Source organism: Myotis daubentonii, chromosome 4 (genome assembly GCF_963259705.1).
Source record: "Myotis daubentonii chromosome 4, mMyoDau2.1, whole genome shotgun sequence".
NCBI classification, from domain to species: domain Eukaryota; kingdom Metazoa; phylum Chordata; class Mammalia; order Chiroptera; family Vespertilionidae; genus Myotis; species Myotis daubentonii.
Genome location: NC_081843.1, coordinates 62,077,081 through 62,093,964, shown reverse-complemented (window position 1 = coordinate 62,093,964; position 16,884 = coordinate 62,077,081). Strand labels below are relative to the sequence as shown.

General features: G+C 42.1%; 2 protein-coding genes across 5 annotated transcripts in view; one reads left to right on the top strand and one right to left on the bottom strand.

Annotated features, from left to right (window-relative positions):
* Window positions 1–6,678, bottom strand: part of LOC132233411 (zinc finger protein 665-like) — a 29,788-nt gene extending 23,110 nt beyond the window's left edge. Inside the window, exon 1 of one of the 2 annotated variants that reach the window (XR_009452620.1) lies at window positions 6,544–6,678. The gene's annotated coding sequence lies outside the window, so the exon portion shown is untranslated. The remainder of the gene's footprint in view (window positions 1–6,543) is intronic. The other variant, XM_059694079.1, reaches the window with a different exon arrangement.
* Window positions 6,639–15,356, top strand: RFESD (Rieske Fe-S domain containing). Of its 3 annotated transcripts, none has more exons than XM_059694085.1 (4): window positions 6,639–6,769; window positions 12,830–13,008; window positions 13,121–13,155; window positions 14,739–15,356. In XM_059694085.1, exons 2-4 carry the CDS (start codon window positions 12,831–12,833, stop codon window positions 15,000–15,002), a joined length of 477 nt encoding a protein of 158 aa, XP_059550068.1. In that variant the 5' UTR covers window positions 6,639–6,769; window position 12,830; the 3' UTR covers window positions 15,003–15,356. The 3 variants fall into 3 exon arrangements, with proteins under 3 accessions (XP_059550068.1, XP_059550066.1, XP_059550067.1); XM_059694083.1 differs by having other exon boundaries at window positions 6,651–6,769; window positions 12,826–13,008; XM_059694084.1 differs by lacking the exon at window positions 6,639–6,769 and adding an exon at window positions 8,444–8,830 and having other exon boundaries at window positions 12,826–13,008.
* The last annotated feature ends 1,528 nt before the right edge of the window (window positions 15,357–16,884 follow it).

Sequence of the window (16,884 nt, the reverse complement as noted above, 5' to 3'; positions counted from 1 at the left end):
TCATCCACACCTTTGGGGACCCCTGGACCTGCTGGGGTTGGACCCCAGCACCTGGCGCCTGAACAGGGACCCTTAGGACGCAGACTCACCTGTGTGGATTCCAGACCGTCTAGTCTGACCTTATGTCTCACCGCCCGCCATCTCTGCCTCATCATAGCACACCTGACCAGTGCCCGTCTGCAGCAAATGTGCAGCCCTGAGCTGGAACAATCTGTCCATTGGGAGGATCACATGTGCCTCCTTTTTGTCTTTCCACATGTCCCAGCTTTGCCCCACATCTCCTTTCCTTTTTCCTTTTTTTAAAATCTAACTACTTGTTTGCTGGTTCTTTGGCTTTTCTCCTTCTTTCCTGAACACAGCCTCTTCTAGAATCTCCCTACCCTACTGTTCCAGGAAGGGCACCTCCCTTTTATGCCATGACTAGGGATGCTTGGTATATGCCCCATACATGGAGTTGTCTTGTGCCAAGAGCCTGACATCCTGGGCTGAGAAAGCCCTGTTCCGGGACTCTCCTTTGTCCTGTATTGGCCCCTCTTACCCTTGTGCCAAGAGGGACCCTCTTCTTACAATCCAATTGCCCATAGCTATTGCCTGAGCTCTCTGTTCATCCTGAGGTTGAAGCCTCATGGTGGCTGGTACCATGGATCTATCTCTCACCCAATAGCGTGAGCTGGGCCCTCCCTGGAGAAGAAACCTGGGTTCCCCAAGATATGTGATCAATGCCGGGGCCCTGCCAGCAGGCAAGGGGATCCCAAGGCAGTTGCTGGGCATGGAGGCCAGAGGAACATAGGCTACCAAGGAGACAGAACTGAACCTCACATCACCCTACTTGGCCCAGAGATGGCTGGTAGTCAAAGACGGGTAAGACCCCACAGGGTGGGGCAGCCTAAGACAGGCACAGTCGGGAGCCAGTAGGAGAGAACTTGGAGTTCAACAGAGGTGGGGCACAGATCCTCACCCCCCCAATGGTTCAGGGGCTTGAACACTCGCCCCTTCTGAGGAAGGTGTCCTGTCCCCATGGCTGCTTCCCGCTTCCCACGCCCAGCTCAGATCGGGACCCAGGTAAAGACAGAGACTGGCTGACAGCAGCTGCCCTCTCACTGCAACAGGACTTGTTTCCCATTTCTACCTTGGACCACGGGGAAAGGGTCAGCTGAAGGAAAGGGCTGTGTCAGGATGCTGCCTTCTTCCCTTTCTTCTCCCTCTTTTTTCTAAACACTTCCATGCCTTGTAGTTCTTTTGCTTTCTCTTCTTTTTCTCTCTACTACCCTCCATCTTCCATATCAGCTGACCCAGAGGGCACAGCTTACTCCTCCTTGGACACCAATACCACCATCAACCACGGCCCTGATGGACCCTTTGATGCAGCCCTTCAACTCGCTGACGCTTCGGGAAGCCCGTCGCCAGTGATGCTGCCCGCTAGCCAGACCAACGAAGACAATCAAACCAACAACTTGAGGACAGCTGTAATCCCTTGACTGAAGAGGCCGGCAACCTTCTACAGGAATGGGGCTCCTTGTGCGCTCCATCCACTATGTTTATAGTTATGCTCACTGTCATTGCTTGCCAGTCTTCTTCCGAGTTTTAAACGGCCCAATCTGAGAGGTGGCCACTGATTTGCATGCGCTATCATTTAAAAAATAAAAAAGGGGGAATTTGCCAGAAGCCGGTCCATCCTTGCTGCTTGACACAGTCGCTGCAGGATAGAAACATCTGCACAGCATATGTTTCAAGGGACCTGGCGTATATAGCATACTGTTCTTAATATGTTTGCTCCCCTTAGCGCTGTGTGTTTTAACCAAGGTCACCTCTCAGAGAAAGGTTGTTTCCCCAGGTAGGGATTTTTCCCTGAAATTAGGGAGGGGATGAAACTCTTTAACTAAGTGCCAGGCGGGTAGTTAATCACTTTAACTACAAACAATCATGCTTAAGCTACATAATCTTTACTCCCTGAAATGGAGATAAGAAACGCCCTAACCTTTGTAATAGAAATTGACAGGATTAAAATCAACTGGTATAAATACAGATGTAACAAGACAATAAAAAGCAGAACCTCTCTGGAGATCCAGATCAGAACTTGGCTGGAGATCCTGGCTGGAGATCCTGGCTAGGCTGCTGATCAACTGAAAAAAAAAAAAAAAAAATTAAAAAAGGAACTCCCATTTGACCCAGTGATCCCACTTCTAGGAATATATCCCAAGAAAACAGACACACCAATCAGAAAGGATATATGTATCCCTATGTTCATAGCAGCACAATTTACAATAGCTAAGATTTGGAAACAGCCTAAGTGCCCATCAGCAGATGAGTGGATAAAAAAAGTATGGTACATTTACACAATGGAATACTATGCAGGAATAAAAAAGAAAAAGCTCTTACCATTTGCAACAGCATGGATGGTCTTGGAGAGTATTATGCTGAGCGAAATAAGCCAGTCAGAGAAAGATAAATATCACATGATCTCACTCATATGTGCAATCTAATGAACCAAATAAACTGATGATCAAAAATAGACCCAGAGTCATAGAAGCATGAACAGACGGTTGAACCTCAGAGGGAAGGCAGGGAAGGGCAGATGGGAAGAGACCAACCAATGAACTTGTATGCATAACCTGTGGACACAGGCAATAATGTGGTGAGGGCCTAATGGGGTGGGGCGGGGACAGAAGCTGGCTGGAAGAGGTTAATGGGGGAAAAAGAATGATCTAATACTTTCAACAATATTTTTTAAAAAGAAGAAGAAAAGCACTGTCTGTAAAAGCATGTGGCAGAGGTATTCTTGCTCCCTATGACCAGAGGAAACCAGATAGAGCAATAGCAACAGCAGGGTCAAAAATGTGCACAGGTGATACCCCAGGTGGCACAAAGGTGAGGAATACTGGAGAATCACCTCTGCAAGCAAGTTGCATAAAACTAATTCATTCCATAACAAGAGGAGCTGAAATCAGCCTCTGTGTTCAAGACTTAAAATGCCCCTCGCAGCAGCTGTGGAGACTTTGGCACTCTCTAGACCCTCCCTCAATGCAGCACACCCAGACCAGAAACACCAGGCTCTGTGGAGTATTAGACAGGAACTCACATCCCTTACCCTGTGGTCTCATGTAAAGGAATTTCAATTGGACTAACACTCCAGGACTCTATCCCCTATTAGGGTTAAAAGGGAACAGTTAAAAACAAAACCAACAAAGATGGACAATGTTGTCACTTATGGAGATGGCAGGGACAAAGGAAGTATAGGTATGTTTATGGGAGGAAATTATTTCAATTCTGAACACATAAAATTTGAGACAGTTATGTATGAGATAGATTAAATATGCTATGTTGCAATAATAAACTGAAATCTTAAAATTTCAGTGGCTTAACACCATAAATGTTTATTTTGCACTTAAGTTACATGTCACTTATAGCTTGGTAGAAGTTGGTGAGTTGGGGGAAGGAGTGGGTAGTCTCCTTCCCACATAGTCACTCAGGGACTCAGGCTGGTGGAGGCTCTACCCTCTAGAACAGCAGTCTCACGGTGGTCCGTGAGATCCGACTGAAAAAAACTGGTCTAGTGCTGGTCTAGAATGTCAATTGTTGTGACAGAAAAAAGAGGTGAGTGGAGAAGTCTCATATCAGTTCTGCTATGCTTAAGTCTAGGAGTGACATTGCACTTTCACTCACAGTCCATTGGCCAAAACTAGCCATCAGTTCTCATTCACCTGTAAGTGGGGTTGGGAAACATGGGGTAGTAGATGGGATGTTTGGTGAGCACCACTCTTTCTGCCACAATATCCAGGTTGGAATATCAGGCAGGTATGAATATTGTGCAGACTTCCATCTACAAGTCATAAGCAGATAGGTGGCATTTAGAGCCACCCTCACTTTCTCATAATCTGAATCCTCAGGGACTAATAAGGGCCATGTTATCATCTTTTTCTGGTTTGAAGGAATAGGAAATCCAGATTGATGGATATTCTTCAAACTTCCCTGTGGTGAAACTAGCAGCACACAGATTTTTTCACTAGCTCACTAGACAGACTGGCTTAGGAATGAAGGCAGTTTTTGAACCTTTCTGAGAGGAAAGACTTAGTCCTGGAAAACCCTGCCTACAAACAGCCCCATGCTCAGAGCAGAGGAACGGGGCTCAAAGGTGAGAGGGACAAGTGAAACCATCTGCAAAGATATTGAGGGGCCAGATCACAGAAGAAAAGCCAGTTTTCTGTCGTAGGTAACAAAATTCACGCCAGCCGCTACCACTAGGTGTCACTAGTAGGGAAGGAAAGAATGAAAGTTAGGAAGAAAGTGCCTCCAAATGGCCTCAGGTACACCTTCTTGGGAGCTGTGCCTACACTAGCTGGAACAAAAAAAAAAAAAAAAGGGAAGGGAGAGGGGGAGGAGAAAAGTAAAATTACAGTACGAATCATGAATTTTATTCTGAACTGTAATGACTTTCAAATGGACTTTATGGGCTCCTGCTTTTAATTCATGAGCATGCCTCCGCTGCATGGGTGTGTGCGTGTGTTTGTAGACCTGAGTCTCAGAAGTGGAGAAAGGTAGTTTTTTCAGCCTCCCACTGCAGCTTTCAAAGCCTTTTGTATTTTACATGACTAATCACATTATTATTTTCGGTGGAGATTTAAAAAAAAAATTTCCCACTTCTCTCTCATTGTGTATGTATATATTCATGTATATCTACTGAGGTCTTCAGTTTATTCAAAATCAGATTTAAGGTCAGTGGATCTAAGATGTGTCTTATCTTAATGCTCAGCTTATGCCTGCCGGGGTCCAGCCCCAGTGGTCCAGGGGTTCCCAAAGGTGTGGACGAAGTCGGCGAAGAATGATGACAGCGTTCAGATGATCAACATAGCCAGGTTCTCTCTATTGTCCTGTTACAGCCGTATTTTATACTTCTCGTTTCTATAAGCATGCCTCTATATCATGGTGTGTTTTGGGCCCTCCCTTGACCTTCTACAGTTCCTTGTTTTATGTTTATAGTTTCTTATCTGACCTTTGATAAAAATCTTATCTCTATCTAGCTCTGTTGATTTTAATCCTATCCATTCTATTCCAAAGGTTAGGGCTAGTTTGTTATCTCCATTCCAAGGTCACTACTCTATTGTTCTGTTAAGCTACAAGGCAGTAACTGAAGGAGAATGGCCTAAGTAAAGATTATGTAGCTTAAGCCTTGATTGTTCCTAGTTAAGGTGATTAACTACCCTCCTGGCACTTAGTTAAGGGGTTTTACTGATTTATTCCCTTCTTTAGTCCTGTTAATCCCTAACTCCAGGGAAACATCCCCACCTGGGGAAACAACCTTTCTCGGGGAGGTGATTCTGGTTAAAACACATAGCGCTAAGAAGGGGAGCAAACATATTAAGAACAGTATGCCAGGTCCCTTGAAACATATGCTGTGCAGATGTTTCTTCCCTGCAGCGACTGTGTCAAGCAGCAAGGATGGACCGGCTTCCGGCATATGCCAAAGCAAAAAAGAACTTTTCATTAGAAATAGCAAACCTTACTTAGTCCTTCAGTGACACCAACTGAGGACTACTAACATATTCCATGTGTCAATAAAATAATTTGGGATTGCTAACAGATCATGTAAATTATAAATCCAAATATATTTTATTATCACTTCGGTAAAGCAATTCTTCAAAACTAGATGTTTAATTTGTGCTTGAATCAGTGAAACAAACGGGCAAACTAGAAATTATCCCGTAAAATACAACTATCACCCTAACGCTATACTAAACATAATAAAAATCTGAAGAAAATGGCATTGTAAGCAAACCCATTATTCTGGGCTTCTCAATCTTTTACATGTTTTGGCTCAGAGAAAAAAAAAGTCATTTGCATGGCATTTGGGGATAAATGGAAAAGGCTTCTGGGTTTCAGCAGCCCAAGGCCCCGGCATTGGCAACTCAAGGATCTGAGATCGATATATCAGGATATTAAACATAGATTGTGGTTTCCAACCTGAGGTCACACTGGAATCACCTGGAAGTTAGAAAAAATGTATCCTTCTCCCCCTCAAGATTTTATACTTCATCGGTCTGGGCATCAGGACTTTTAATACCCCCAGGTGACTCTCATAAGTTTAGCCAGAGTTAAGAACCACTGCATTAGAAGACAGTCAAGGACGCTTTAAAACACACACACACACACACACACACACACACACACACACACACACACACACACCAGAGCACCTAGCTGCCAGTTTTGAACACAAGATCGTTGTTGCTTCTTAAATTCGGAGACGTATAAAGAGAAAAAACAAAGTTGCAAAGTTCAAAATATGAAAGTGAAAATCTTTTCCTCGTTCCTCCAAGAAACCACTGTTATTTTTTTAAAGAAAAAGCTTATGTACCGACCTACGTATTTGTATCTCGAGAAACAATTTTTTACCCTAAAGAGGGTACACACAGTATTCCATGGCTACAAACAATTCACATGTCTACACTGTATTTCCTGTGAATGTATAACCATTCTTCCTTGCAATAAAACATCTTAAATGTGGTAAGATCAACAACTATTTCAAAATAAATGGATGCCACTTACGTTTGTGAAATACAAGATTAATGAGACTTGGTTCGAAGGTCCCGGCAGAGCGTGGTTGGTCCGCGGTGCCGCCCAGTGGCTCCCGGAGACGGGCGCGCCGGGGTCACGTGGGCGGCTCGCCCCGCCTCCCGAGGCTCGGCCGCTGCCCGCAGCCCCGGCTCTCGCAGTAGCTTCGCGCGGGGTCCGCGGCGGCCGCTCACGGCGAGGAGAAGCGAGGAGCTTGAAGGTAAATTCTGTTCCGGCCGCGGACCTCGGCGGCCGGGCGTGGGGCGGGGCGGGGCTCGCGGAGGCCGCTGCTTCCGGCTGGGAGGCGGGCCTGGGCTCGGACTTCCGGCGACGGCGGCGGCTTGGGCAGCCTGGGCTGGCGAGGGAGGCTTTCGTGTGGCTCTTGCCCTCCCCACCTCCTCCCATCCCCTGGCCTTTCTGAGCAGCGCGGCCTTCCCGGGCCTCGGCCCCGCGTCGGTTAACCGTTAGCCCCCGGGGCAGGCTTCCACCCAGGCCCAGCGAAGCCCACACACCTGGTTCGCCCTAGAGGCCGCGCCACACCCCGAGCCTGTCGCCTCCGCTGGGCAGGCGGGCGGTTTCCAACCGCCTTCCCAGCCTGGTGAGCCCCGAGGCATGACAACAGCGGCGGGGCCGCCTCCGCATGGGTTCGTCTCCCGAGGTGTGCGGGCGGGACAGTCCACACCCGCCGGCCCCGTCCGAGGCTGCCGGCCGTCTTTACTGAAATGTTCAGTAGCTTCCAGTCCTGTGCCCCTGGGCGGGCAGAGCCGAAGGACCGCGGCCGGCCCGGCTCCCAACATTGGGCCACAGTGACGGGTTTTCACCGGCGCCCAGCGCGCAGCCCCCTCCAGCGCGGAGCGCCCCTTTCCAGCGCGCAGCCCCCCTGCAGCGCGCAGCCCCCCTCCAGCGCGCAGCCCCCGCCAGCGCGGAGCCCCCTCCAGCGCGCAGCCCCCCTCCAGCGCGCAGCCCCCCTCCAGCGCGCAGCCCCCGCCAGCGCGCAGCCCCCCTCCAGCGCGCAGCCCCCTCCAGCGCGGAGCCCCCCTCCAGCGCGCAGCCCCTTCCAGCGCGCAGCCCCCTTCCAGCGCGCAGCCCCTTCCATCGCGCAGCCCCCCTCCAGCGCGCAGCCCCCTTCCAGCGCGGAGCCCCTTCCAGCGCTGGGCCGGAGACACCTGTTCGGCAGAAGCGGGGTTCACCTGCAGGGAGCTCCCTGGCGGTCTCATCCCTAACGTCCCAGGCTTTCCCAGGCGTGGTAGCCGCTTCCATGACGCTGTGCGACTTTATTAAATTATCGGGGGAAATGTTCCTTTTTAAACATTTCTTTTCACAACTCTTAACACATTAGCGTTCCTAAATTATAAAACGGGAGGATCACCATCTTTGGTGATATATGTGGTGAGAGATATTTTTACTTTGCTAAACGGTTTGGTACCTCTCAGAGTTCACTTGCAGGCCACGTGTTTTTATAAGTCCATGGAGACTCCTTCGATGAAAGGTTAAGGTTCATATTTCAGTGTTCACAAGTTTAGACTCATCGGATCTGGGTTTGAATGTTGACTGCTACTTTGTGAGTTTGAGGAAGCTTTTGTTAAAAAAGAGCCCTTTACCCTTAGTTCCCTCGTCTGGAACATACAGTACCGCAGGGGGTTTGTGAAGATGAATGAGTTTCTATACGCACAGAGCCCAGCCATTGGCACTCACTGAAAGAGCGCTAGTTCCCTCTGTTATCTGCCACCCAAAGAGATGGCACAAAACTACTGCAAAGGCATTTCTCTTCTCCGGCCCTAAAAGCAAGGTGACGCCCTGGAGCTATATATTCTGACGATATGTATGTAGGCCAAGTCTCCAGACTTAGGAAAAGCTTCGTGGTCAGTGCTCAAGAGGAAGAACAAGCTCCTTTAATCTCATCTCTCTTTTTGTCTCCAGTGCCATGGAAACTGAGTTAATGTCTATTTTTAATTTAACCTGAATGGATTCCTTATGCTGGAAAGGTAGCTAATAGAGACTGGGGTCCATTTAACTAATTTGGGATTTTATGTGGTGTCAACGCCTTTAGAAACCCAATTTTAGGCACAAGTCAAAAAAAATATTTCTCAGAGTAAACCGTGGAACAAAATGGCTAAATTTTTTTCAGAAGGACATCTTCATCTATCCCGCCAACTGGGTACCCTGGTTAATTTTTCACTTTCTTTTTATTCAGCTAAGATTCTACTATCTTAAGGTTGATTCAAAATAGAGGAAATGTGTGGGAGCATCTGAATAGTGCATCAGAGTAACAGTAGTTAAGGTGAATACATTGACTCTTTATTGTCCTCTGAAGGGACCAACCATGATACTCACAATATGGTTAATAATAATAATATGGGTGTTAAGTCTAGTCACCAGATATCATAAGTAAATAGAACCATTTATTATGCGCAGAGGGAAGAATTGTTTGAAGGACGAAGTAATAGTGTCCTAAGCAAAATGGAAGACTATAATCATAGTTCTCTGAAACCTTTATCATCAGCCCCAGCTTTCTCTGTTCATTTCTTATCAGCCCCTGCAAAGCTCACTACAGATATTTTATTTTTTTCTAATTGAGGGTAAAATCCTGCAAAGACTGCATGGTCTAAGAAACTGAAATTTGAGGGAGGATTGTATTTGGTTCTCATTTATTTGGGAGTGGGAGAGAACTTATTTAACTTTTGATGCTACTCCACATCTCATGTATTTTGTTACTTGCTTGATACTAGTATTTCTTTTCTAGCTTTTGCCTGGAAAAAGAGAACTATTCATTTATTTCCTCCTCTGATGCCCAGTTTTGAAATCAGCTGTACGAAATTCTCAAATAGTCCATTAATGTTCTATGCACAGGCATATCCACTATGGATAGAAAGTGCTATTTTATCCCATTTTTCTTGGATTTTTGGGTTATTTGGCTCATAATTATAAAGTAGGATACAACGTAAATTTTGAAAAAGAATAATTTCAAATATAAGACCAAATGTAATACTTTGAGATGTTTAAGAAAATTTGTATTTACAATCTCCTTGCTTTTCTTTATACATTTACACTTTATACAGTATCCATGAATAATATTTTTGGCTTTGCCTGTTTTTGCATTTGATAAAAATGAAAGCATACTCTAAAATATTTTTAAATTTTTTTCATTTCAAGTTATATTTTTTAAATCCAAACTGACATAGCCATACTACTGCTACATTCCATTGACTGAATACAAAAAAATTATCCATTTCACTGTTGATTGATTTTGAGTTGTTTCCTGCCCAGTTTTGCTATTGTAACCTTTCTTGTGCACGTCCCCTGGTGTACCTGTGAATGTTTCTCTATAATACACAGAAAGTGGGGTTATTGGGTCATGAATATGTTCAACTTTACTAGGTAATGCCAAGCTGTGGGGAGCACTAATTGATTTCATCACTATCAGTTGCTCCGTATCCTTGCCAATACTTGGTATAATTTTTTGCCAGTCTGTTGGGTAGAAAATAGTATCCCATGTGTTACTTTGCTTTTCATTTCGTTTACGTTTTCCTACTAATAAAGTGAAGCATCTTTACATGTGATTAGTGGCCATTCAGATTTCCTCATCTGTGAAATGTTTGTTCTGTATTTTGCCCATTTTTCTATGACTATTTGGTATTTTCTTTCTGGTTTATAGTTCATATATTCTGAATCATAATCCTTTGTTGGTTAAATGTGTTGCAAATTCCACTATTTCTTTCTTTTTCTTCAGCCTGTTTCCCCCCCTTTCAGTTCATCTTTCTGTTCCCATTTTTCTTATCATTCTTGCCCTTCTGTCTGTTCTGTCACAAAATGTGATAAAGGGCTGCATGTCCGTCCACCACTGTGGAGGTAATTACTGCCACATGAGCAATTTGTGTACTTTGGGTAGCTTCCAAACTGTTCAGAGGTGTAGTATTCAGAAAATCATGGCCTTTAAAAAAACAACACTATATTTTTTGCTTTTATTATGATGAAATAATTTTTCAAAAATAGCTTATGTGCTTTTCTCATTCTTTAAAAAAAGTAACTAGGTTAGTTAGATCAAAGTTTAACAACACTAACGTCAGAGCACAAATTTGACATGTCTGTAATTCCCTAAACTTGATTGTGTAATAATGCTTTCCCTTATACTTTGAATTTAAAGCTCCTGATTCTTCCCATCAACACACACACACACACACACACACACACACACACACACACCACACACACACACACACACACACACACACACGGAGGGGAGCGGGTAAGGGAGGGAGGGACAGTGCTCATCCTATACTTCAATTTTGGAGCTCAGGCTCTAATATCTATCTTCCTTATGGCTCAGAACTAACTTCAAAATAGTGTATAAATCCCTTCTATCCCTTCTATCTAAAGCTCATTTCTACACATTCACATAGAGGTTTTACTTTTTAATCATTTGTTTTATGAACTTGTTGGTGTGTTTTTTTAAAAAATTTTGATCCTCATCAGAGGATATGTTTTTATAGATTTTTTTTTTTTTAAGAGAGGGAGAGACATCGATGTGAGAGAGAAACATCAATGTGAGAGAGAAACATGGCTCACTTGCCTCCCATATACTCCCCAAGCAGGGATCAAATCTGAAACCTAAGTATGTGTCCTCACGGGGAAGCAAACATTTTGGTATATGGGATGACACTTAAACCAACTGAGCCACCCAGCCAGGACTGAAGTTATTTTTTAAATGAGCTATCCTCTCATTTGAAAGTTGCTGAGAGAGTAAATCTTAAAAGTTGTCATTATAAGAGAAAAAATTCCATAATTATCTATACTGCTGGTATTAACTAGACTTATTGCAGCGATCATGTCACAATATATACAAATATCAAATCATTATGTTGTACACCCAAAACTAACATGTTGTGTATGTCAGTTATACCTCAAATTTTTTCAATAACTAAATGAGCCAATGCTCTGTTCCTACTAACATTTTCAAACTTCTAGTCAGTCATACAGGATTAAATAAGTATTTAGAGAAACCACTAGGAGGCCTGAAGACTATGTTCTTAAAATATACAGACAGTGTCCTTGAAAGGGTTGCTGCTTTCAAAGAAATGGGCTAAATATCTGGGATGAGAAGAAATATATTTATAATACCTGCACATTCTCTACTAAATCTTTGGCAATATGAGTTTACATACTGCTGTAAATTAACTGAAGAGAAGTCATCTCTTTGAATGCCCAAATGAGGCAGAAGAAAGTAATGACAATTTCTGATTTAAGAAAGAAGTGTTCATTCATACCCATCCCCTTCTGCTAGAATAGTCGTCTGGTTGATCTGCCTAGCTGGCTGTCCATGCTAGGCAAAACCAAGTGAGCCGACCCAGCAATTTCACTTCTGGGATTTATCCAAAGAAACCCAAAACACAAATTTGAAAGAATATATGCACCCCTATGTTCATTGCAGCGATATTTATAATAGCCAACCTATGAAAGCATCCCAAGTACCCATCAATAGGCCAGTGGATACAAAAAGCTGTGGTTCCTATCTACAATGGAATATTATTCAGCCATGGAAAAGAAGGAAATCTTACCATTTGAGACAGCATGGATGGATCTAGATGGTATGATGCTTAGTGCAATAAGTCCATCAGAGAAAGACAAATACCATATGATTTCACTTATGTGTGGAATCTAAAGAACAAAATCAATGAACAAACAAACTTGAAACAGACTCATAGACCCAAAGAGAGAACTGGTGTTTGGAAATATAGTCAATAATATTGTGTAACTATGTATGGTGCCAGTTGAGGTACTGGAAATATTGAGGGAAACGCTATGTACATTATGATTGTCTAACCACTGAGCTATACACCCAAAACCAATACATAAAGAAGGGGGGTACACCTCAGCCTAGAGGTCCAAGACTATCCAGACTATCGTGGAGTCCTAAATTCAACAGGATAACAACCAAATGTTTAGCATTGAGTTCGATCGGGAACAAAAGGATAGTGAAACTTTAGTCTTGTGTTTTAAGAGTTCTGAAATATCCACCTTACACACTGAAATGAATCTAATATAAGTCCAGCTTTAAAGTGAGGAGTCCTCCCTAATTTTGGCAAGCTTTAAAAGTCTGTAACTCAAAATCATGACTATAATTCAGTATTTTAAAATGTATTATATAGCTACAAAAAATGCTTCTATCAGTCTCAGAGAAATCAGACTTCTCTTACAATATGATTATCTGTGAGTTAAGTTATAGTCTGACTAGTGAAGGCCACTTACAATTTTTTTTCCTTTTTCTTGTTGGCTCAGCTAGCATGGATCTTGGTAGCCCTGAACAAGATCCTGAAATGAAGGAGGAATATTCTTCTGTCTGTGTTGGCAGAGAAGATGACATTAAGAAATCTGAAAGGATGACAGCTGTTGTCCATGATAGAGAAGTGGTCATTTTCTACCACAAAGGAGAATATCATGCTATGGATATTCGCTGTTACCGTAAGATTTTATTTTTTTATTTGTAAATCTTGTACTTGTTTGCTAACCACAAAACTATCAAAATTTCAGGGGTTTTGTTAGTGACTAGATTTAATACTCAGTTTCTTTTCAGACTCAGGAGGACCTTTACATTTGGGAGAAATAGAGGTATGTAAGATTAAATCTATTCTCCAAAAACTCAAATGTTTTCTATTTATATTCTTATTTTATTCTGTAGTCAAAAATAATTTATATTTGTCTTTGCACTATACTTTAATGCTTCTAGTATAATTGCTAATATTTTAGGAATTTTCAGCCCTACAATGTAAAGAAAACCATTTCACAGATAAATGTGAGAACTATGTATGTCTTCTGACCTGGCGATTACACTCTGAGATATCTACTCTACAGATATAATTGCACAAATGTTCAAATGTATATAGGAGATGGTTATTGTAGCATTATTTATTGTAATAAAAAATGACAGCCCTAGCCAGTTTGGCTCAGTGGATAGAGCGTCGGCCTGCGGACTGAGGGTTCCAGGTTCGATTCCGGCCAAGGGCACATGCCCGGGTTGCAGGCTCAATCCCCAGTAGGGGACTTGCAGGAGGCAGCCAATCAATGATTCTCTCTCATCATTGATGTTTCTATCTCTCTCTCCCTCCCCCTTCCTCTCTGAAATCAATAAAAAATATATTTTTTTAAAAATGACAGCAACCTAAATGTTTTAACAATAGGAAGCAGTTTAAATAAGTTATAAATAGCCATGCTGTGGAATACTATGTTTTTCCATTTCATGAAACTGATAGCCCTCTCTCTCTCTCTCTTTCTCTCTCACTTTCTCTGACTGGTACAAAGTACAATCTTAAACTTAGTGTTCTACTCTCTCTACACTTCATATCTACCCAGTTCCCCACCTGCCCTCATGTCCTCATGTAAAAGGATGTATATTTAAATTATGAAGGTTAATTTATAATTTATGAAAATATTCATAATTTATGGAAATATGAATCTTTGTCAACAGTTTTCTGGGGATATAATGTCAGTATTCCAGCACTTCTGGTGTTTAAAAAATGTAAGCACCTGGTGCTGATAAATGTGGAAGAATTTCTCCCAATTTCAGACCATGACAGACCATGAGAGCTGTTAAGACCTTGCTACTCAAAGTATGTTCCATAGACCAGAAATATTGGAAATGCAGCATCTTGCACCCACCCTAGGCCTACTGAATTTAAACAGAATGTTGGTGACTCCTGTGCTCTTTTAAATTTGAGAAGCACCATTTTAATACAATTAAGAAGTTGAGAATTGACTACTTTGGATCGTAAATTGCTCTTCAATTAATATATGCACTCATGCTTTTAGTAACCTCTCTTGAATTATATCTGAAGCTTACCATTCTTCCAGCAGTTAGTGAAAATTCCTTAAGAAGCATCTGAAACCATTGCCTCATTCCTGTCTAGGAAGTAACATTGACATCTAATAGGTAACAGTACAGCTGCAGCAATAGGTATAGTTGCTGAGCTAGTAATGTTCTGGCAGAGGTCTATCTTCTCATCAATAGCAAAACGGATGTGATAACTGCTAAGATTAGATCCTGCCTTATGCTGAATAATTTCTAAATGGGAGGGAAAAGAAAAGCTGTCTTGTTCTTTAACCTGGTTCTTCTGTAATAGATTCCGTGCTGAGTCTGAGGTTTATTGTGAACATTGGAAATATCAGACTATTAAATCAATTATTTCCTTCCCTAGGATTTTGATGGACGACCGTGTATAGTTTGCCCCTGGCATAAATTCAAAATTACTTTGGCAACAGGAGAAGGACTATATCAGTCTATAAACCCTAAAGACCCATCAGCAAAACCCAAGTGGTGTTCCAAAGGAATAAAGCAAAGGATTCATACAGTGACAGTGGACAATGGGAATATTTATGTGACTCTTTCTAATGAACCTGTTAAGTATGACTCAGATTTTTATGCCACTGGAAACTTCAAAGTAATTAAGAGTCCTTCCTGATAAAATTATATGGCAATGAAAAGTGTGTATGTTTTAAAAATAACCTTGCTTCAATACCAAAGATGATTACTTTTTTCCAACATAGGCACATTACTTATCTTTAAAAATCATACAGTTCTGAAAGATTCAAAAGCATAAGTACTGAGTATGAAATCTATAAAATGCATAGGCCTGGTATGTGCACTTAAAGAAGGATGAAAGTAATTTGAACTAAAATGAAGAAAAGGTATAAGATAAGATCTGTTAAGAAAAATTGGGGTGGTCCTTGACGTAGCGGGTTTTATTTATCATGGAAAAGTTGAATATATGCAAAGTAAACAGAATTATATAATAAACTCATATCACCCAACTTCAGCAATTTTAGCAGTCTTCCATTCTTGTTTCACTGATACCTCCACATATTCCTCACCTCTCCTATTTGATTGTTGTTACTACTTTTTAAGGTAAAATATAAATACATTGAAATGCTTAAATCTTAACTTCTGTCTTTTCAAATATGTTTACAGCAGACTTTTTACACTTAAAAATTGCCTCCAGAAGTGCTGAATTTAAAAATATGAAGCTTATCAATGTGCTAAACATCAAAGCCACATAAATCTTGGTTCAGTTTCTCTCTGGTCAAGACACACAGTCTCAACATAGGAAGACACTCATAGCTGCTGCCCGGCCATGGGAGATGTGAAGTCTCCTATTCAGTGAGCAAAAGTACTTTGAATGCCTATATGAAATTTTCAAGTAATCATGTTTTTATTTTTCATGTAAATGTTACAGAGGGAAGAGATGTAGGGTGTTGTTCCTCAGAATGCTTTCTGCTGAGTTGATGTGAAATGGTTTACCCTGCCAATTATTTTTGGCCAATGCTGTTCTGGTTGCCTGGTGCCTGTACTATACCAGTAATTCCTGGGGTGCTGGTCATCTAAAACTTGGCAGCACATAGGATATAAGAACAAGTAAAAACAGAAAGACCTTGCTATTCATAGGAGAATATGAATTTGGAGAAAAATAAACCTCGTCTCAAAGCACAGCAGTTTTCTTAGTGGCATAGGATCATATTATAGCTCCAAACCTAATACTTAGCATTCTAAGGGACTCACCTGGCCTGGGGGCTGGGGGGCTGAGGAGACTGGTTGCCGCCATCTTGTGGCTGTCAGCGCCACCATCTTTGAGGGCAGGGTAGTCAATTAGCATATTCCCTCCTTATTGGCTGTGGGCGCCGCCATCTTTTCGACGGCATGAGGGTCAATTAGCATATTCCCTCTTTATTAGATAGGATTGTTTATGACAGTAGCTACTCACCAGGTAAAGGAAATGTACCATCTCTAGGATGGACACATCCCAGCCTAGTATATCAGGTGCCAGTCCTCCAATGACCAGGCAGGTCTTAAAATGTGGCCAGAATTTTAATTCATGGAACAAACCTCAGTACCTCCTACAGGCAAAGCCATGGCTCTAGTTTGCAGGCTCAATTATAGAGCATTTTCTCTCAGGATCCAGTGGCAACAATGAGTAATATGGACTTGATTTCTGGCTTTAGATCTGTTACTCTAATCTGGAAATAAAAAATGTCATATCAAGTCCTATCCTCATGTACAGAAATCTTCTCATCAGATTTGTAAATAACATTGTTTCATAAATTCCTGACAACAATGAATTGCAAAATATTCATACTTTATAGATGAGTTACAAAAGAAGTGAAATAGGCAGAACTATCTAGCCTGTAGATAGAAAACAAATATCCTTTGAAAAATATCCATAAAAAGATATGTAGCATTTTGATAGAGAAGGTTTTTTTTTTTCCTTCCCAGAAAAATAATTAGAAAGATACTCAAAACAAGTCTTTAAAAAAAACATAAATGTATTATACAGTACATACTCCTATATT